At 38.6% G+C, this 21,693-nt stretch overlaps 1 protein-coding gene across 2 annotated transcripts in view; it reads right to left on the reverse strand.

Moving 5' to 3' along the window:
* Positions 1 to 21,693, reverse strand: part of HDGFL3 (HDGF like 3) — a 54,757-nt gene that overhangs the window by 16,124 nt on the left and 16,940 nt on the right. For both annotated transcript variants that reach the window (XM_084756298.1, XM_084756299.1), the window contains exon 2: positions 3,105 to 3,181. In XM_084756298.1, coding sequence (XP_084612424.1) covers positions 3,105 to 3,181 — 77 coding nt within the window. The remainder of the gene's footprint in view (positions 1 to 3,104; positions 3,182 to 21,693) is intronic.

Raw genomic sequence — 21,693 nt, forward strand, 5'->3', positions numbered from 1 at the left:
TATCACAGTGGGTGGTCTCTATATCTCACTTAACACCACTAAGAATCCCTCCCGCCAGACATACCCATAAGCCAACTTAGTCTACATAATCTCTCACTGAAGCTCTCCCTAGCGATTATAGTGGGTAAAGTTGACAATTAAATCTAGTCATCACAGATGGATAGACCAAGGATGACTTTTATAATTTAGCTGTTAAGACTGGGGAAGGCATCACTAGAACATCTACGTAAAGGAGGTGAAGGAACCATCTGTGCTGTTACATGGGAAAGAATAATGTGTCTGAGAACACAAAAGAGGTCAGGGCAGCTGGAGTGAAATGAGTAACAGTTGACCAGTATGGGATGATGGTAGAGAGGTAACAGGGTAGTGACACAGATTATTTAGGGCCTGAAAGGGCACTACAAAAGGTACTAAGTACTATGGGAAGCCATGAAAGATCCTGAGATGTGTCAATAGCATCATTTTGGCTGTTGTGTTGGAAACCAAGTGAAGGTTAGGGACTAGGGTGTAAACAAGAAGTGGCAGATGGCTACTGAAGGGAAGCAATGGCGGCAACCTGGCCAGGGTAAACAATGCAGCTGGTGAAGAAATAGTCAAATCCAGAATTCAGTTTTAGGAAAGAACCTTTAATGGAGAAACTAGATTTGAGGCTACCGTCAAGGTTTCAGAATGGAAATAAGAAAGCTGGAGTTGTTGTTTCCTGATATTAAGAAGTTTTTCTTTTCTAATGCATTTGGGAAGTGGAGGCAGGAGTTTGAATTCATTCTGGGCTATGTTAGACCCTGTCTATAATGAGAAGACAGTTTTTTCTAAAAGTGTAGCCCTGGTAGTCAAGCATACTACAGGAAGACCATACGTCCAAGAATATTTAGGCAGCACAAACTGGTCCTGATGGTTTAAAAAGAGAAGACACAAAGTTGAGTGAACAGAGAAGTGTGGGTCCAAGAAGAGCTGGGGGAGGGAAAACCAGTACGATCAAAACACAAAACTGGGAGCTAATCAAGTTTTTGAGTGGTAGGTAGGATGAAGTCTTACTTGACAAACAACGTGGACACTGTATATGGCTGGGTCACTTTCAAGGAAACTTAACAGGAATGATTCGTCTGGCTTTTGCCTTTCTGAAATTATTCTATGCATAGAGAGTAACTGTGGGTTAAGCTGCCTAATGTTTTCATGTGCCAGCTGGCAGGTCTTTAAGGGTACTTTTCTATTTGCAGTGACTTACAGAACGTCTAGAAAACAAGTATTACCAAGAGAATAAAAGTAATAAATAGTTCATAAAGTAGAAGTGTAATTTATTTTAAAAATTAACTCCTGCCTTGTCCCAGAAATGCAACCAGAAAAAAATCAGAACAATGGTATGTACATAAAAAATGGTCAGGAGTGAGATAAAGTATGTATCACAAAACATTATGTATTTATGGGTAAAATATTTATTTCTAAGCTTTCTAGCAACATAAGGAAGAAAAGGCTTATTAGATGAAAACAGGGCTTGGGTATAGCTAGGTTGTAAAGTTCTTGCCTGTTTAAGGAAATGCAGCTAGTTCACATACACATATGCAGGCATACACACACAAAACCAGAAAACCAAACCAAACAGCAAAAACAAAACAACAACTAGGTTAAAACAAACTAAACTCAAAACAATACCAAAAAGCCCTTACAAAATATTTATTTCCTGAAAGATACACAATTATTTATCATATAAGAAAAGAAATCTGCACTCAGGACTTTAACCTGGTGCTCTCAAGACCAGAACGAAATGAAGTCAGAAGAGGATAAACAGTAAGCTAAGATCTCCAAACTCTCCAACATTCATATGGAAATACACGATATAGTCACAGTGTGGCAAGACTGTCAGTTGTCCCCCAGTGCCATTTTCTTATTTTTTCATTAACAGATTACTTCTCCCATAGTTTAGAACAGTTCAGCTGGCTGTTTCCCAGCTTCGCCGTAGCTGTGTGTGTCCTCGTGACAAGTTCTTGGCAATAGGATGAACGCAAGCAGAAGTGCTCTCTGCGCCTTTCTGGCTTACCATTTGTCTCTCCTCCTCTCTCCTGGGAAGATGCATATGTATAATTGAAGCATGTTAATTTCTGAAAATAAGCCAGCAGGCTGGGTGTGAAGGCAAATGACTTTAGCCACAGCGCTTAGGAGGCAGAAGCCGGGGAATCCTGTCTTTATAGTGAGACTTCACAAACAAGCACACAAGAGAAACACAAAGGACTGACAGACAATACTGGGTTCTTGGGGGCAAATCTGTTTATCCATCCTAACCTGTGTCCATGTTATATTATTGCAAAAGAAGGAAATAAATGTCTATATTACTTGAATCTATTTATTAACAAACAATTAGAAAATCTTTAAAAGGCGATACATTTATTATAGGCCTAAAATTGAAAGAGCTAATGAGAACACAAATTTGTCCTAAAAAAATTAGTGGAAGAAGCTTCTCTAAAGAGGAGTTATACAGTGCCCTAAAGGGAGACCATGGGTTGATAACCAACACTTAATACAGAAACAGAAATGGCATTCAAAGCAAAGATGTACATTCACTAATCAAGACTTCTATGAATGAAAACTTATTTTATGGTTTGAATTTGAAATGAACCCCCACCCCCCCACTCCTGTGTTTGAACATTTAGTCCCTAGATGGTGATGCAAATTTAGGAAGTTGTGGAGCCTTGTGAGGTGAGGCCTGAATAACAGGCCACAAGAAATGGACCTTTTAAGCTATGCCTATGTCTGTTCCTGCTTTGCCTTTTCTACATGTCCTTCCTAGTCCACCATGTAAAAACCCATTACCAAATATCCTCGCGGACCCCGACTCTACCATGCCTGCCATGCTACGATACACTGAAGCCCTGAAACCATGAAGCAAAATAACCCTTTTCTTCCTAAGGTTGCTTCTGTTACATATTTAGTTATAGCGTATAAAAATAACTAATGCACCTTACATTAATAAAAATGCACTAAAGTTTGACTACTTTATAAATGGATATAATGACTGACAACATATAAAATAGTATAGATCATGGATAAGTATATAATCTAGTGGAGTCAAATCAGAATTGTTGAAATTTTAAGCTACTTTGTTAACTTACGTTTCATGGGTACCAAAAAAGAAGATAGGGTACTTGTTTGCTGGAGGCTTCACAGCTCCCTCTGGGAGTTCATCAATCTATTAAAGATAAATTCAGTTATGAAATAATGCTGTAAATACAATACATTGTTATGATAATCTAAAATAAAATTAGTATAATAAAAATTCTAATAATTTTTTCTCAAACCTAGCAAAAAATATTTGAAACTATTTTATTCTAAATACTATTTGGCCTACTTAGCACTATAAATTGGTTTTACTCATTATTATTTACTGAGCCCAAACTATTCATTTCTTTTGATTTAACCAAGTTACTCCTAGAAATCTGTTCTAGTGAAATAAACAACAGAGAAACAAAAGTTGTACTTTTTGCGTTTTAATGTGTAATAGATTATTACCTGTCAAGTTCCATCTATGATCTTTTATGTAATTTTTTATTACTTGGGAATCTAACATTATGCATCTGATTGAGCTCACCTCCCTGTCCTCCCATGTCTGTACCCTGCCCCCAAAGAAGTAAAGAGGAAAAAACCACGTCCATTTTGTGTTGTCCATACACTCACTGGAGCACAGTCAAACCCCTAGTGGCCAGCTCATAAGGGGAGCTGAGTCCTCCACCCACACCACTGCCAGACACCATCTACTGTGGAGAGCTACACCTCAGCATCCCCAGCATGGTTTTTAAGCTCTTCTTGATGGCTTCCTCTCTAGGCTGTCACCTTTGTCAGATGTGGGGTTGGGGGCGGTGGTTGCAGTGGAGGTAGGGGTCGTGATGGAACTCTTTTATGTTCCTCTTTCTCAACTGTGCATCTGCAGTCATGGTAACACTGTAAAAGCAGATTCCTTGCCCTTCAGTCAGCTGGAGCATGGGTCCTAGGCTCCCATATGGCTTCTGGCAACAGCACAGACCCTCAACATCCACTTGGTCTCCAGCATCAGCACTCGCCAAGGAACTCTGCCTGGTCTCCTGACCACCCCAGAACATCAACACAGACCTCTGCTGAAGCACGGGCCACTGGCCAGCATGGCCTCTTTGAGAAGGCACCGACCATGGAGGTCTTCCAAGGAGGTCCAATCCAGTAAATGGGCAACCTGTTCCAGGCCTGAGGCTGTTGCACGCAGTCCTGCCGACCCTACTGGGTGACAGCCTGCTCACCTATCCACCATGTGTCAAGTCTCCAGTTCTGCCGTGCACACACTGCTCAGATGCTCTGTCTTTCCCACTTCTCCATCACACATCCATTCATCATAACAACACTGCGAGCTGCAGTATGTCACATGTTGTACCCTTTTGCCCAAACAGCTGTACATGCAAGTGTTTGTTGCAATGAGTTGCTGGTCTGGTTCAAGGCCTCTGGGTCCTGCTACACCATCAATACTGGGTCCTCACTGAGACTCCTTTAGGATACCCTTATGTTGCCCAGAGCCATGGAGATCCTGCAGCTACAGTTCTGCAGTACCAGCCCCTCAAGCGCTCACAGATAGAGTGGATGTTGGGGTGGGCCAATTCAAACCCTGGATATGGGCCTGGGTGGTAACTGAGCTGGTCAGCCTGGCCTCCACCACCCCTTGGTGGCGGGTGAGGTAGGGCCAGACCGCCTGCCCATGCCACCACTGCTGCCACGGTGGCTGGTCAAAAAGCTGTACTTTAAAAAGCAATAACAAATGCATATCCCTAGAACATGTTTCAACATAGGAGAGTTATGAGAGCTAACAATGCATTATTATGCACCAATTGGTCTGAGCCATGGTGAGGCTCTCTCTTCGTTCATGTAAGCCTCAAAGATGCACATTCATTATTTCACTTCCATGTTCTAGATTCTAGAGCTTTTTGCTACAAGTATCATTCCTAGTTATGTATCTGAACAACTTGTGGGGTTTTAGAAAATAAAAACAAGTCAACTCTTCCGAAGACCTACCAGTTCTTATGTACTGCTGAAGTTGAAAACTTCTTTAGATTATTTTCTTAGACTCCTTATTTAAAAAAAAAAAAGGCCATTCTTCTCTTTGTCTCATGATTCCATAACATGAAACTACCTGGAATTATTTGTAATCATATGGTTTTTAATTCTGTTGTTATTGAGACAGGGTTCAAATTATAGCTGAAGCTGGCCCGGAACGCACTATGTAGCCCAGGCTGTGCTGAACTTGCAGCCCTCTAGCCTCTGCCTCCTGCGTGCTGGGCGCATACTATTTTCTTTTATAGTCTTCTCTGATGGCTCAATTTCCCATTTTTCAGGGACATATATTACTCAATTACAAAAATGGGTATTTGTTTACAATAACAAAATGCCACAAGAAATCATCAGCAATTTCCAAAAATACTTATATAGAAATGGTTTCTAGTTACAATACTGCTTTCCAAGTCTACCTTCAACAGTTCAACCCCTGCATTTACAAGTAAGAGGCTCTGAAATTTAAGATTCAGTAACACGGTAAATCTACCTGCTAGTCATGCTTTTCTCTGAAAGTTAGATATGGGTACAGGTCATGATTCTGTCACTTTCTGGCTGTGTGACCTTAGGCTAATTACTCAACTGTAATTTCTTCATCTCCTCACCTGACACACATATTGCTGCTGTGAAAGGCGGTTTAGAATCCCTAACACCAGGTGCCTAATAAATACATTAGAGGTAATTATTCACCAACAGATGAAACTTCCTAGGGGCTATCTCTTGTTTTTTCTCACGCATGTAGAGGCCTGAGGCGGACATCAGGTACTTTTCTTCAATTGCTTTCTATCTTTACTTTCTGAGACACGGTGTCTCCCTGAACTTAAAGCTTTGACTCCACAAAGCTGGAGAGCCAAGGAGCTTTAGGGATCTATCTGCCTGTTTCTATTCCACTAGGATCTGAACTAAGGCCCTTATGTTTCCTACCAATAGTCATTTCCCTGGCCACTCTAAGAGATAATTTTATTTAAAATTGTATCCCTACTGCTGTTATTTAAATATGGTTTGAGAGTATCCCTCAACGCTTCAGCTGCTGGAAGTGTGCAGTGGAGTGAGCTGAAGAAGCGCGGTTCTCTGCTGGGAGCTCCTGGGAGGTTGTCCTGGGAAGAGAACACGGCAGCCCTCACAGGATCCCTGAGCTACTTCTTCTGATAGTGAGCTTTCTATAAAAGCCAAAGCCTGACTCCCAAATTACTCTGTCATTTCCTAACTTTCTGTGTAGCATTTTCCTCTTGACACACTTCTACCATTATGCTACCATTCACCACAATGTGATATAGAAAAGTGTCTTCACCAGAACTGGTGACATGCTGTTTGGACTTTCAGCACCCACCCATAAAATGATTAATTCATTTATCTATGTATAGCAAATCGTGGTTATCAATTTTTGTTATCATAAGGAAAAAAATCCATGACTTTGTTAAGAAAAAAACAAAACCACTTTATATTCGTAATTGATTACAATATATTACTGTATTTTTAAAGGTGGACTGAGAAGGAATAGGAAAATATAAACATCTAAGTGTGTGGTCTTTGGCATTAAAGGAGAAAAATTCTCCCTTTTAAATTTCCTTTTTGTTGTCATAATTCGTAAAAAAAATTTTATATTAGAGGACTATAACAACCATTATATAAATAGAAAATTTCTTGTATTTCTTTACTGCTGCTGTTTTAATCACACCCCTAATGATCAAAACAAGTCATTTTAGTGTGAAAAACTGCCTCAAGTTTATTTCTGAAAATAAGAAAATTATATAAGCAAATTATGTTATAATTTTCTAATTATAACATTCCAAAATGAGTCTGTTGACTGTAAACAATCTTAGAAGTGGTCAACACATGTACACTTTTAAATACTGGACATCAGCGAGCACATGACAGACGTTGTCTCCAGGCGACGGCGACACACAGGGGAGACTCGCCAGCCTCTTGTGGTTCCTGTAGCAGAGCTGTGGTGTCCTATTAACATGAAAGTCCTCTTCAGGCTTTCTGTATCCAGATGGCAAAAATGTACCACTGCAACCTTGTCTTCCTAACTCTGTAAGGAAGCACTAGTAAATAGCTACTGCATCCTACCCCTCCAAATATTTTTTTAATAGTAACTGGAAACTCACAGCACTTAAAAAATAGGAGTCAAAGTAAATTATGGAATACATTAGATTGGTCTGATACAAAACCAGCTCTGCCTGAACAGAATCACTATGGGGTGTGGTGTAAGCATACTCTGCTATTTAAAGTAAGACAGGGTTGCCTTCTTGTGGTGACAGGAATTACATCCTAACTTTCAAAAGTTCTTACACTACTATGAAGCCAATGTCACTTTCACAAAATGCTTAAAATTGAGGGAAATGTAAACAAGTTACAATTCTAAGGGTTTTTGTTTTCTTCTTTGTAGGTCTTACTATATCCTCTAGACTCTGCTGTCTATGTGCTGAGATTTGGGGCATGCTCTGTCATATTTGGCTCCTCACAAATATTTTTCTGTGTATATAACTGCACGCCTGTGCAGAGGTTAGGAGGCCACTGGGTATCTTTCTCTTCTGTTCTGCTTTGCTCTTAGAAGACAGGGTCTCTTACTGAATATGGAGCTCACTGTGTCTCTGTTTTTGTTTTTAGTTTTTCTGAGGAGTAGGATGCAGTGATTCTCCTGATCTATCTCCACGCTGGGGTTACAGGTACAGCTTGCTTGTCCTCATGCTTGTACGGCAAGGGTTCTCACCTGCTATACAACTTTTAAAATGTAACAAGAATTATCAGTCATAATTGCCAATTAAAGGACTCTTCTCACCTCTAGCATTAAACTGAGCTAACAGATAATCTTTGCGTAAATGGATAAATTCTCAGGGAGAATATGAATTTATTGGTTACCAAATATAGTTTTCTTTGGTTCTGAGACAGTATCGTTTGTGCCTTAAACTCTATATGGTCAAAGACGACCTTGCAGCTCTGATCCTCCCATCTCCACTACTGAGCCGAAATTGGAGTCATGAGTCACCAATACCTAGTTACCAAGTTTGAACTCAGGTCTTCCTGCATGTCAGGAAAGCACTCTAATAACTAAGTTGCATCCCTCGCCCCAAATGTAGTTTCAATATAGAGAGCTTTGACTTTAACTTTTACTTGTTGAGCAATATCTATTTTATTATGTTAAGAGGGCAAAGAAAGGATATGTGCTATGTATTTATACGAGTACGACAAATTTCTGTTATTTAAATTTTTGAAACATGTTCATTGGTTAAATACTAAGACAATACTAAATCTGTAGCATAAAGTTAAACTGTGTTTACAAGACAATACAATAAGTTTTTATTAATGAGAAAAGGCCAGTCTTTAAAATACCAAGGCTTTTATGAAATGTAAATGAGGAAAATGGACAACAGCAGGTGGGAGGGTGATTGTGGAAGGGGAAATTTCATTTCCTTTGGACTATAGTAACTTTGAACAGTCTGCAAATAAGCAACAAAACATTAAAATTTTGCCAAAGCTGGGAATGTTCAACAATTTATTGATAAGGTTAAAGAGCAAAAGCTTTGATTCTATAATGTCAACTATGAAAGAGTTAAGAATAGAGTCTTGATACTTGGCAAAAGATGAAGATGCTATGAAATAGTAATATAAAACCAGAATTTGTTTTTTACTGTGCCAACATCAATTGGTTTTTAGAGTTTTCTGTGCTCTTAACAAGATGTAGTAAGCCGGGTGTGGTGGCACACATCTGTCATCCCAGCACTTGGAAAGGCAGAGCCAGATGGACATGGGCCTAAAACTGGGTACAGGAAAATGCACAAAACATAAACAGCTACAAGTAATGTGGGTTACTACAAATGTTTAAGAAATCAGTACCAGTCCTTGTAAGATTTAAAACATCCCACATAGTCTCACAATTTCATGCTAGCCAGCAATCTATCCTGTGGAAGAGCCTGAAAACATAAACAAACCAATGCATCCATTGAAGCTCTCCAACCAAAAGAAACACTAGCATAGGTAGAAATGGTCAGATTTAAAAAATGGTAAATGGTACAAAACATCAAAAAGGGTATATTCTGAATTGTGACTACCAGTTACCTCTGAAGGGTAGAATAAGTGCTACAAAACTGCATTTTCTTTTGAAATGAAAAATCAAACATAGACACACAAAGTGGCAATGCATTTCAAATTTTGCACCATCATGCAGGGCATGGTTACAGAATGGCTAAACAACCTATCATGTGCCAAGGACACTCATTTAGTCAAGCTTTCTAAGGACAGAGCCAATGAAGCCCATCTGACTGGAGAGAACACTCTTCCTCACTATACACAGCTTTTGGTAGGAGTCTCCAATTCTACACGCTGTTGAAAGACATGTACCATAAAATTTTTGACATTCAAGAAAGAAATCGAAGAAGGTGCTAGGCACAGTGGTGCACATCTTTAATCTCAGCACTCAGGAGGCAGAGACAGGCAGATCTTTGTGATTTGAGGCCAGCCTGGTCTACAAAGCCAAGACTACATAGAGAAACCCTGTCTTGAAAAACAAAAAGGAAAGAAAGAAAAGAAATAGAAATAGAAGGTATCAGAAGATGAAAGATCTCCTATGCTCATGGAACAGTAGGATTAACATAGTAATAATGGTACAAAAACAGACACACTGATCAATGGAATCAAACTGAAGACCCAAACATAAATCTACACACCTATGGACATTTGCTTTGTGATAAAGCAGCCAGAAATACACCCCTGCGGGGAACATCTTCAACAAATGGCTTTGGTCAAAGTGGACAACTGTATGTAGAAGAATACAAATACATTCATACTTATCCCCTGCAAAACTCAACTTTTGATCAAATGGATCAAAGATCTCAACATAAAACATATATACTGAACCTGACAGAAGAGACAGTAGTAAACAGACTTGAACTCACTGGCATGGGCACAGAGCGCCATAGCACAGGCACTAAGACCAACAATCAATAGACGGGAACTCACGAAACTGAAAAGCCTCTGTATGGCAAAGGATACTGTCATATAAACAAAGTAGCCTACAGAATGAAAAAAATGTATTTTCACCAAAAATATCATCTTGAGTGAGGTATCTCAGACCCAAAAAGACAAATATGGCATGTGTTCACTTACATGTGAATATTAGCTGTTAAGTCAATGATTACCAGTTACAATCTGAAGAAGCAGAAGTCGGTTATAAAGTAAGGGACTAGGGGAGCAAGTAGATCTCATTAGGAAAAGGAAATTATGGGATGGGATGGGGTTGGAATGGGAGGAGCAAGTCAAGGAGAGAAAAGGGAATGTGGGAGGGAATAGGGGAGCGACAGCTAAAATTATGGGTCATCTGAGGGGTAGTGTGGAAATCTAATACGACAGAGGCTTCATAAAATATTTACATATATGAAGGTGATATAAATAAAATCACAAATAATGAGACAGAGCCCTAACTGGCCATCTCTTGTCATCAAATGAAGCTTCCAGTACCAGGATTGAATTACTATACATCTAATTGAGTTGTTGGCTAAAGGGCTCCTGTGGGAATCTCTAAATAACCCGAGTTGTTGCCAAGACTAGGTTGCTCTCCACAAACTGATGGCAGAGCCTCATTGCTGAAGACAACATTTACACGTTACTGAACACTGAGAAGTTGACCTGGTGTCTACATTGAGTTCCAGTATGCTCAGCACATGAAGGTATTCTGCACGCTACTATAAGAGAAACATAAAACACCAACTAATCATGAAGCCTCTGAACCACAGTGGTGTCCTGCCGGTAAACTACGCTAGGGCAATGGTGGCACAAAGACTGTGGGAGCAACCAACCAGTATCTGAATGACTTAAGGCCTGCTCCATAAGATTGAACTCATCCTTGGGTGACTACACCTGAGACTAGGTAGCCCAGAACCCCAAGGTAAAACCAAACAATACTGTTCTTTAAAAAAAAAAAAATGCAGTTAAATGACTCCTAATTGAATTACAAAAATAAAAACAAACAAAAAACACACAAAACCCAAAAAACAAACAAACAAAACTAAAAAAGGAAAAGTAAGGACATGACTGCTCCTAGGTATGGTGGAGGAAGTTCACTCTAGATAAAAGGAAGAGCATAGCCAGAGGCAGAGACACCTGGGAGAGTTCAGAGTGGACATGACTAGACTGAGCTGTGCCATGTTGGGAGAGGAGGAGGAGAAATGAGAGGGGAGAGAAGGGATCCAGGTGCAGTGTCCAGCAGGCCCACAGGTACAAGGCAAGCAGATGATGAAAACGTTCCATTATGCCAGGTCCTTTCCTTTTTGTTTGTTTTGTCCAATCCCTATGTGTTAGGTTTTGTTTTATTTATTTTAGTATACATTTAAAAATGATTCTTTATTTCTAAGAAATTCAACCTTCTCTTTTTCCAGATCACCAGGCAGGATTCTTAGCTGGTCCTCTTCCAATGAAAATTTCCTAACCATAGGCAAGCTTTTCTATGGTACACTTTAATAGGGGAAAGAACCTAACTATGATCTGCCAGTGCTCTCTCACTACAGATTTTCAATAAAGATGACCACATAAAGTTAATTATTTTACTTGCGACACTTATGAATCCACATAAATCACATCAATACTGTCACCTTTTTGTTTGATCTAAGTACACCTTTTCAATTTGGGCTTGTTGTTCGCATTCTATTCTCGTTGTCAAGCCACTCTCTTACAAAGGTTATACTGCTGGACTTTACTAGTCCAAATAAAAATAACTTATACTGATAATATGTACCTTTTAAATACCAATCTTCTTTATATTTATCCTTTTCCTATAAATTATAACTTAAATACCTCATTTAAAATTCTATTAGCATTTAAGTTATCTAAAAAACATGGTATTGGGGGCTGGAGAGATGATGGCTCAGAGGTTGAGAGCACTGGCTGCTCTTCCAGAGGTCCTGAGTTCAATTCCAGAAGCCACATGGTGGCTCACAACCACTTAGAATGAGATCTGGTGCCCTCTTCTGGCGTGCAGGTGTACATGCAGGCAGAACACTGTCTACATAAACAAACAAACATGGTATTTATCATAATCCCAAATGAGATATCTAGTGGTTTTTTCTTACCCTGTCCTCCCCTTTCTGATCTTTATTAACCTGTCCTTTCACCTCATCAGGTTCCAGGATGGAAAAAAATCTTTACATTGGCCAAGGTCGAATTCATATTATTTTACTTGTGAGAAATATAAGAAATGTTATTATTTTATGCTTTTCACTAATATTTATTTTCATTTTAATTTTGTTACTTTCACTTTCCATCTTCAGCCATCACCTTTATTTTGAGTATAAATTAAATAATGAGACTAGTAACAAACACTGGAGCAATTTAAAAGTTAAATTCACAAACAGCTAGCTGGCAATGCTCTTGTTAGTAAAGTTGAGGGTGAATAATCACAAATGAAAGGGCTGGAATAAGGCCAGTATCACGAGACAGGGGTCAACATCTGAGTGTTAGTTTTAGCTGAAGATCTAAAATAAAAGGTAACATATTCTCAAAAAGAGGTGAATAATGACTTACTTGGGAAGAATGCAATCTAAATCCATGTACATTTTTCTCTATATAACAAACAGGAAGGGTGAGAGGACAGGGCTGAAGAAGATCTGCTCTGCTGGGGCTCTCTTTTTTCCCCAAAGATCTCAACGTACAGAAAGGAGGTCGCTTGAGAACCTAAGGTATGTCTTCCAGATCTTTTTTGTTTTATTTTGGTTTTGGTTTTTAGAGACAGGGTATCTCTGGGTAGCCTTGGCTGTCTTGGACTCACTTTGTAGACCAGGCTGGTCTTGAACTCACAGAGATCCCCATGTCTCTGCCTCCCACATGTGCCTTCTAGATATTTTGATGACACAAATCTGTGAAATCCTTGAGAGAGTCATTTTGTTACTCTGATGGCAGCATGGAATGAAGAGTGATTGCCAGGAATTCCTATGAAGAATGCCAAACGCCATGGATTACCCTCAAGACACAGCATGGGAGTCTAATACATCCTGTCCAAGAGGGCCACCTAGAGGTAAAAGGGGAGGTAGCTGATAACACCAGATGATGACCAGGAAAAAGATGACTGAGAGGATGTACATATACTTGTGTTGGAAGTTATTAATATTTAATATTGAATTCTTATTTTAGTAATATCAGTGGTTATTCCTTAACCAGCTTTATACCCAAATGACCACACAGGGAGACTAGGATCTATTCCATTAGCCTACAGCACAAAGTTGTGCAAAAATTACTCCATCCTAAACCTCTATGCTAGTATAGTTTCTTCCCATTCAGATTTCCCACATTATACTTGCTTTTAAGTCATCTCCTAAGCCAAGTTCAATTTCTCCTGATGTTTCCCAGTCTTCTCCTCATGGCTCCATCCTGTTCTTCCTCCCTTTTCTCCTCCCCCAGGTGAGAGACCTGGATATCTCACCTTATTCTCTGTATTGCTCAGCACTGGCTAGTTGATTTTTACTGGCAACACAGAGAACAAATGGTAACATGTTTACACATACTTCAGACAGGAGATACTTAGAATAAACATCACAATTCAATGTCCAATTGAAACCAGAAAGTGGAGTAGAAAATCAGCATTTGAATGAACAAGGGTAAACTGTACACAGTCCACAAGAGCATTATGCCAACAAACTTGTATCAAGAAGGTGAAGATGAGGTAATCCAAGGAATGTTGTTGGAATGAGAATTGTACGTTGCTTTTAAAATGGCTCCTAGTGACAGTCATTGTTTTGTGTCTAATCTTCCTGGAGTACAGGCTAGATCTAGCTATATACTAGTAATGAGTAAAACATGGCAGAAGTGATTGGATGTCACTTTTAAGGTTAATCAGGACAATTCTGCTGTGCTTTGAACTGATTATATTAAACTTGCAAGGCACGGAGTACAGGGAAATCTCTGACTAAATAACAGCTATGAAGAAATTAACTCCTAGTTGGGTGGTGATAGTGCACGCCTTTAATCCCAAGCATTCGGGAGGCAGAGGCAGGTGAATCTCTGAGTTTGAGGCCAGCCTGCTCTACAGATTGAATTTCAGGACAGGCAGGACTACACAGAGAAATCCTGTCTCAAAAAAGCCAAAAAAGAAATTAACTCCTTAGGTCAACAAACCATGAGGACCTGAATGCTTCCAACCACTCATGTGTCTTGAAAGTGGACCCATCCTCTATCAAGCCTGAAGATAACTGTGCTCTCGTGAAGACGCTGAGCCATAGGATCCACATCTACAGAAACTATGCAAAGGGTGTGTTGTTTTAAGTTACTAACTTTTAGAGTCATCTGTTATTATGATGGTATTTATTTGGAATGGTAACATTATAACATGGATTAATAAGTAATATCATAAAGATAATTAGGGAATAATTAAGAAGAAACTGTAAAGAATCTACAATAAAGAATTAGCTTTAAATAGTTGCCAAGTCCAGACAGTAGAAATGCCAGCTCACCAGTTGTTAGCTAAGCATGAGTAAGAACTTTCAACAGCAGAGAGGGAGTTTATCATGTAGAACTCTGTACCCAAACAAAGCCAAAAACTTTTCTGCCATTTCTACCTCATTTCCACCCTGAGGTGACTTAGGCTGAAGAATATGCCTAATAAGAATGTGAGGGAAAGGGGCTATTAAGATAGCTACGGTCAGAAATATTAGTTGACCCCTTTCCTACTGTAATAGGTCAGCATTTAAGAGGTATGTACAAATTACTTTAGGCAGGAGAAACTGGTTGAAAGTAAAATGCAACGTTTTTAGTCATTACACAGAATGACTATATTAATTATTGATTTCTGTGTGTTTAACTAGAACTGACTTCAGGTCCTTTCATAAGCAGACCTCGCCAAGGAGTCAGGAAAAAGGCCAGCATCATGTAAGTAGAGACAAAACACAGCTTCAACTGAGCAAGGTGAGAGAACAAAGATGCCATAGCAGTTAAGTTATAGCTCAACAACAAATTAAGGACTTAAGAGAAAGCTAACTAGCTTAGATAAAACATTTTATGAATGGCAGTTAGCAAACACACATGTACACAACATACTGACAGGCATTATGCTTATTTTCATTAAAAATTAACAATAATTTAAATATTTTTCTCTAAAACCTAACAGTACATTACTAAGTCTACTGAGCAAATATGCTTAACAGTAGAGGATATCAGGCAACCATGTTCACAATTCACAACTGAACACTGCTAGCTGTTTGTGGATTTAACTTTAACTGTTCCAAATTTTTTTATTAGTCTCATATTATTTACTTATATACAAAATAAAGGTGATGGCTAAAAATGGAAAGTGAAAGTAACAAAATGAACATGGAAATAAACATTAGTGAAAAGCATAAAATAACATTTATGTATATTTCTCACAAGTAAAACAGTATGAATTGAACCTTGGCCAATGTAAAGAGTTTTTTCCATTTTAACCAACACTGAGAGGTTAATAAAGAGGTAGTGAGTACTTACCAACTAGCACGTTATCTTTAAATTTAATTATCCCTTAAGATTGTTATTGTGATGGCTATTTGCATCTTCTACATGTATGAATCGTATTACATAAATGGGACGTGCTTGGCCATGGAGATTCTTTTTCTTCTTAGATACAGGCTTGCTTTCCTATCTTCCTCTGGATTTGCTCACTCCCAGGTCATTGCTTTTCTCCATTTCCACACACATAATCATAAGCAAGTGTTTTAGATAGTAGTGGGCTGGGTTTTTTCCAGGGGGAATAATGATATCTGTGATACTTCTTACACACAGAGAAATAGAGAAACACTATTTGATAAAATTCTTTTCACGCGGATGGATTGCTGTGAATTGAGGCCAGCCCAGCCTAGGACAGGCAAGGCTACACAGAGAAACCCTGTCTCGAAAAACAAAAACAAAAAACCTTTTTGAAATTGGCATAGACCAAATGGCACAGATCCAATTAACTTTTTAATGACTAATAATCCAATGATTATAGAATCTATACATTCACCTTTCCCTAAGAGATGGACATGTACCTTGCTTTTCAGTGCTTTTTGTCCTACATTTATATACCAGTGTTTTGATCTCAATGAAATAGATTGCTAGGATTTTGTTATATTATAGATTAGATATATTTTTCATTTTAATAGATATTAGCAGATTTTTAAAAGAGTTATTTATTTATTTATTAAGTATACATTTTTCAGACCATAAGATGCCATAAGACACATTTCTCCCCCCAAAGCGGGGGGGGGGGGGGAGATTAGCGTGCACCTTATGGTCCTACTGCTGTTCATCAGCCATCAACAAAGAGGTCACTTACTGATGTCTTTAGGATATTTTGTTTTGTTTTGTTTTACTGCTCTAAAAACTGGATGCATCCTATGGTCTGTAAAACATGGTACAGTGTTTTGCTTGAATGTATGCTTGCACACCAGAAGAGGGCACCACATCTCATTATAGATGCTGTGAGCCATCATGTGGTTGCTGGGAATTGAACTCACGACCTGTTTGAGAACAGGCAGTGCTCTTAACCTCTGAGCCATCTCTCCAGCCCTAGCAGGTTGTTTTCAAAGGATATAGTAACTCATATTTCGACCAAGGTATAAAAATGACCTCCTTCCCCAACCTTGATAGCATTTAAGTATTACTTTTCTTTTAAATTTGCATTTTTCTGACTGATGGGGGAGGTTAAACATCTTTTCATAGCTTTATTAGCCATTACAATTTACCCTTTGGCAAATTGCCTATTCATATCATTTTTTCCATTTCTCTACAGAATTGCCTTTAAAAAATTATCCTGTGCCGTATCTTAATCTCACATTTGTTATTTCCACAGCACACAGAGCTCTGAAGACAGTCAATGTCTTTGGAGACATTTTCTTCTTCTGCGTTCCAGGACTAATCTCCCCTCCCTCGCCCCATCTATCTTACCAACTACCTCTTCTCATGAGTCACCTGTATTTTCACTTCATCTGTTAGTGATCTTCATGGATTTACACGTCATCTATAAGCTGATGAGTCTCATTTTGTAAATACCCAAATGTCAGAGTTTTCTGAGACTCAGATCACATACTGAGGTTGTCCTAAAAAATGTGACCTTGTGGTCTAACCTGCTGATCACTGTTTAAGTAAATGTCCTAACTGTCTACTCAACTGTTTCCTAGCAGACACTGGGAAAACTGTTGATGCAATCTTCTTCAAAGGCATTACACCTTGGTCATGCCTAACTTCTTCCAATTATGTTGCTAAGAAACATCTCCAAACTAGCTACTTCTTTCCAAGTCCACCGTTCTCCCCAGTCCTTGCTAATCATTTAAGGCTGAAACTTCTACAAGTCTCCTAAAAAGGCCCTTACATTCAACATCCCCAATCCTTACCCTCACAACTGTGCACCTAGTATTCAATTCTTTAGTTCCTAGATATAAATCAGATTGTCATTGCCTGCTTAAAAATTCCCAATGACTTTTCTCCACTTCAAGTCTAAGTAGGATATAAAATCTGGAGCCTACATAATATGGTTTTTGTCTACCTTGTTGAACGGATCTCCTTTGTCTTTTTACCTAAAGGAGAATCAGTATGAGCCTCACTCGCCTGCTTGCTCTTTCATGACGATTCCGACCTCACTGTCACTTTTCCTTCTGGGAGTGGCCTATGGGTTTCTCCCACAGAATAATAAAATCTGCTGAAACATTGGCATTTGCAGAAAGGTCTTCCCTTGATCATACAGACACATACACAATATCTCTATCCTCATCGCAGCATTGTATCATAAGCACCCTCTTAAACTTGTTTCATCGCCTGTTTTCTCATGGTTACGTTAAATTACATGTGGTCTTGCTTGCTGGCTTATTGACAAGACTCTTCTAAACTGAAACATCTCACAGGGACAGAAACATTTTTCATATGTTCAGTGCTTAATATCTAGCACCCAGCACAACGTACAGTGTAGTGGCTAATCTTGGTTGTAACCTGACTATCAACCAAGCAGCTGGGCACACCTGTGGACTTTCTGGATTAGATGATCTGAGGTAGGAGCCCCCACCCTAAATCTGGACCACACCTTTTGGTGGTAGCCCACATAAAAGGACAGGGAAGAAAGAAGCTTTGCTTTCTGGCTGGTTGTTCTCACTCTCACAGGCAGATTCATCTACCTTTTGGTAAGGCACTCCTTCACTGGTATTAGAACCTACTTCTTTGGGTTTCCAACATAGACTGCAGACCAACAGCTCTTTATGATTTCTTGGGGACTCTAGCACCCGAGTGGGACTGCTGAGAGACCCTATCTCATGGAATGAACAAACACTAGATCCTTGGCCTACTGGGGAATACCCATTATTGAATTACTGGAGCACAGCCTGTAAGCCACTCTAATAAGTCCCATATATACATGTGTGTGTGTGTGTGTGTGTGTGTGTGTGTGTGTGTGTGTGTTCGTTCTACCAACTAAGCTACATTCCTAGTCCTCTAGAGGTAGGAATATATGTGCTATAGAAATTATAGCTGCTGAGTCAAAAAGCATGCAACATTCAATTCACAATATAAATTGTTTTCCAAAGTGGCTGGACCCTTATACAAACCCATCAGTTCTGTTAAAGAATCTCTTTTTAGTTATACCACCAGCAATACATGATACAAATTTCTTAATTTCTGGCATTCCCATAGTGATATTAATTTGGATTTCTGAGAGCACTTTCATATACTTATAGGTATTATGTATTTCTTCAATGAAATGGCTGTTGACGCAGTTTTGTTCATTTTTCTACTGAGCTGCCTGCCTTTGTCTACTTGATTCGTTATGTACACCGAAGCTTTATAGCTTCCATGTATCGGGGGCATCTTTTGCAATCTGTCATTTACCTTTGCAATTTCATTATGGGATGTTTTAAAGTTGATTTTAATGAGCTCAAATTTACCAATCATTTCTTTAACAGTTCATCTCCTCACAGAATTCTTTCCTGCTCTTAGGACATTATGACGCCCTCACAACATTCTAAAACTCCTCCCACTTGCACCTGACCTTGTTATGTGGTGTAAAACAAGTGTTTGACAGTTAACTCATCTGGATATTTAATGTGATATTAATCTTGACTGTTGGGCTGGAGAGATAGCTCAGAGGTTAAGAGCACTGGTTATTCTTCCAAAGGTCCTGAGTTCAATTTCCAGGAACCACATGATGTCTCACAACCATCTATAATGAGATCTGGTGCCCTCTTCTGGCACGTAGGCATTACCTACAAGCAGAACACTGTATACACAATAAATAAATCTTTAAAAAAAAATCTGTCACCTTAATTAAGATTAAATATGCCTATGTAACTAGCAAAGCTCTTCTCTGGGTATACTTGTGAGAGCATTATCAAAGACGATTAGATTATGGGGCTCTGACTTAACTAATGAATTAACTATTGGGAGGTGGAATTGTAGATAGCGAGGGCTAGCTGGAGAAAGTGGGTAAGCAGAGGCACGCCGCTCAAGACTTGGCCAGGGCCCATACTCTTATTCTCTATTGCTTCTTGGCTACAGTTAGGTAAGCAGAGTTCTGTTCTATCACGTCCTTCTACTGTAATGTCTTACTTCCTTCAAGCACAAAAGAATGGAACCAGATGACCACACAGTGAAACGCGGAAAGCTGTGAGCAAAAGCAAATGCTCTTTAAGCTGTTTCAGTTATTTGTCAAAAACAAAACAAAACCAAACCCTGAAACAATGCATATGACTAACTAAGAATGTCAGCATTACTTTAAAACACTCCCTATCTGTAATCTCACACCTGTCATCCACTGAGGATTTTATCATCTGTGGACCACTTTCTGAATTAATTTTCTGAATTAACTTTTTCTGAGCCCAAACTATCTTACCTTATCTTTAATTACTCTTTGAAAAATTCTGTTTTGCTATCTTATAAAGTTCCATCATCTTAATATTATTCAGAAATGTCTTGTTTTGGCCATCTCTTATTTTACATACATTTCAAAGAATAGAAACAAAAAGAAAACATGGTTGAAACATAATATCAGCAAAAATTATAACAATTCTAAAATGCATTTAAAATAGATGTGCAGAAAATTATAAAGGCATTTAAAGGCCTAATTAGAGAAGTAAACTACATTCATGAATAAGAAACTCACAATGATGTCAATTCCTCCTGTATTAATCCACAGATAAAACTTAAATCCAAAATCCCAACACAGTTCGATTGGAAATATTCAGAATTATAAGTCTAAGACTTTAACAACAATGTGTTTTGTAAAACATGTTAAATGTTACCTAGCTCTAAACTGAGGTCCTTCTTTTAAAGTTAATCTAGAGTTTTTTCCTGATAATCTTGAATTATCTGCTCTGCCTTTTGGTATTCATGTTTCAAAAAGTTAATTTTCGTACAGTATACTTTCATTAGTTGTCATTTTATCACTAATAAATTTTTTTGTTTTGGCTACTTCCCTCAAAGTCTGGCTCTGTTGGCTAGTTTATTTTCTGAAGTACTGATTCTACTATGTATCGGGTTACAGACTGCACTCTAGATTTTCTTATTTTATGTTACTGTTAACATTCTATTTTTCTTCACCGATAAAAAAACATTTCAAGAAGCGTAGAGGTGGGTAATAAGCCAAAAAGAATGATGAAGATGAAGCATAACACAAAAGAACACAGAGCCTCTGGGCAAGGAAGAAATAGTGCAAAGACCAATGAGAGATATATTCTATATAATTTCAAATTTAGGATTGCAGCAATTGTCTTACATACCTCTGACACAGGGACTATGCACTAGGTAATACTAGACAAATGGCAAAAATCACTGAGCCAATGTACAAGTTTCATAACCTATCAAATGTCTCAAAATTAAGCCTACAGTAGTAATAATACCACTCTAAGGATTTAATGCATCCTTCTGTAACATGTCTCTTTTCAAGGGTAAAATATAACAATGGTAGTCTTGTCGTTGTTCAAAAGCTTTAACACAAAAAATAAACAAACCAAAACAAAGTAAAAATTATTTTGATGGGCACATGCTCCTGACAGAATAAGTGACCAGAAAAGAAATTATCAGTTTGTGCTACAGTTTTTTTTCTTTTTTTTTTTTTTTTAAGATTTATTTATTTATTCATTATGTATACAGTATTCTGCCTGCATGCCTACCTTCAGGCCTGAAGAGGGCACCAGATCACATTATAGATGGTTGTGAGCCACCATGTGGTTGCTGGGAACTGAACTCAGGACCTTTGGAAGAGCAGACCATGCTCTTAACCACTGAGCCATCTCTCCAGCCCTTGTGCTACAGTTTTAAAATCACACACACAATTCTGAGTACTTGGATTAGGAAGCTAATGTTATTACTGACGTAGTAATATAATTGCTAGTAAAATAAGGTGGTGGAGGGGAGTGCAACTAGCTAACCTAATGAACCCTTTCCTTCCCACCTTCATTTGGTCAGGGTGTTTTATCATGGCAACGGTAACCTTGATTAAGAAATACTTCATCATAACCTTTTCTATTTGGTTATTGGAGGGTAAGTGGCCATGCCTTTTCTACTGGACTTGACTAGTCTTGGGTCTTTGTCCTAGGACCCCGTTCTTTTTCTTTTTTGTTTCTTTTTTGTTTTTCAAGACAGGGTTTCTCTGTGTAGCCCTAGCTGTCCTCGACTTGCTCTGTAGACCAGGCTGGCCTCGAAATCACAGAGATCCAC

Source organism: Acomys minous (assembly GCF_964271855.1).
Source record: "Acomys minous genome assembly, chromosome: 2".
In the NCBI taxonomy this organism is placed as follows: domain Eukaryota; kingdom Metazoa; phylum Chordata; class Mammalia; order Rodentia; family Muridae; genus Acomys; species Acomys minous.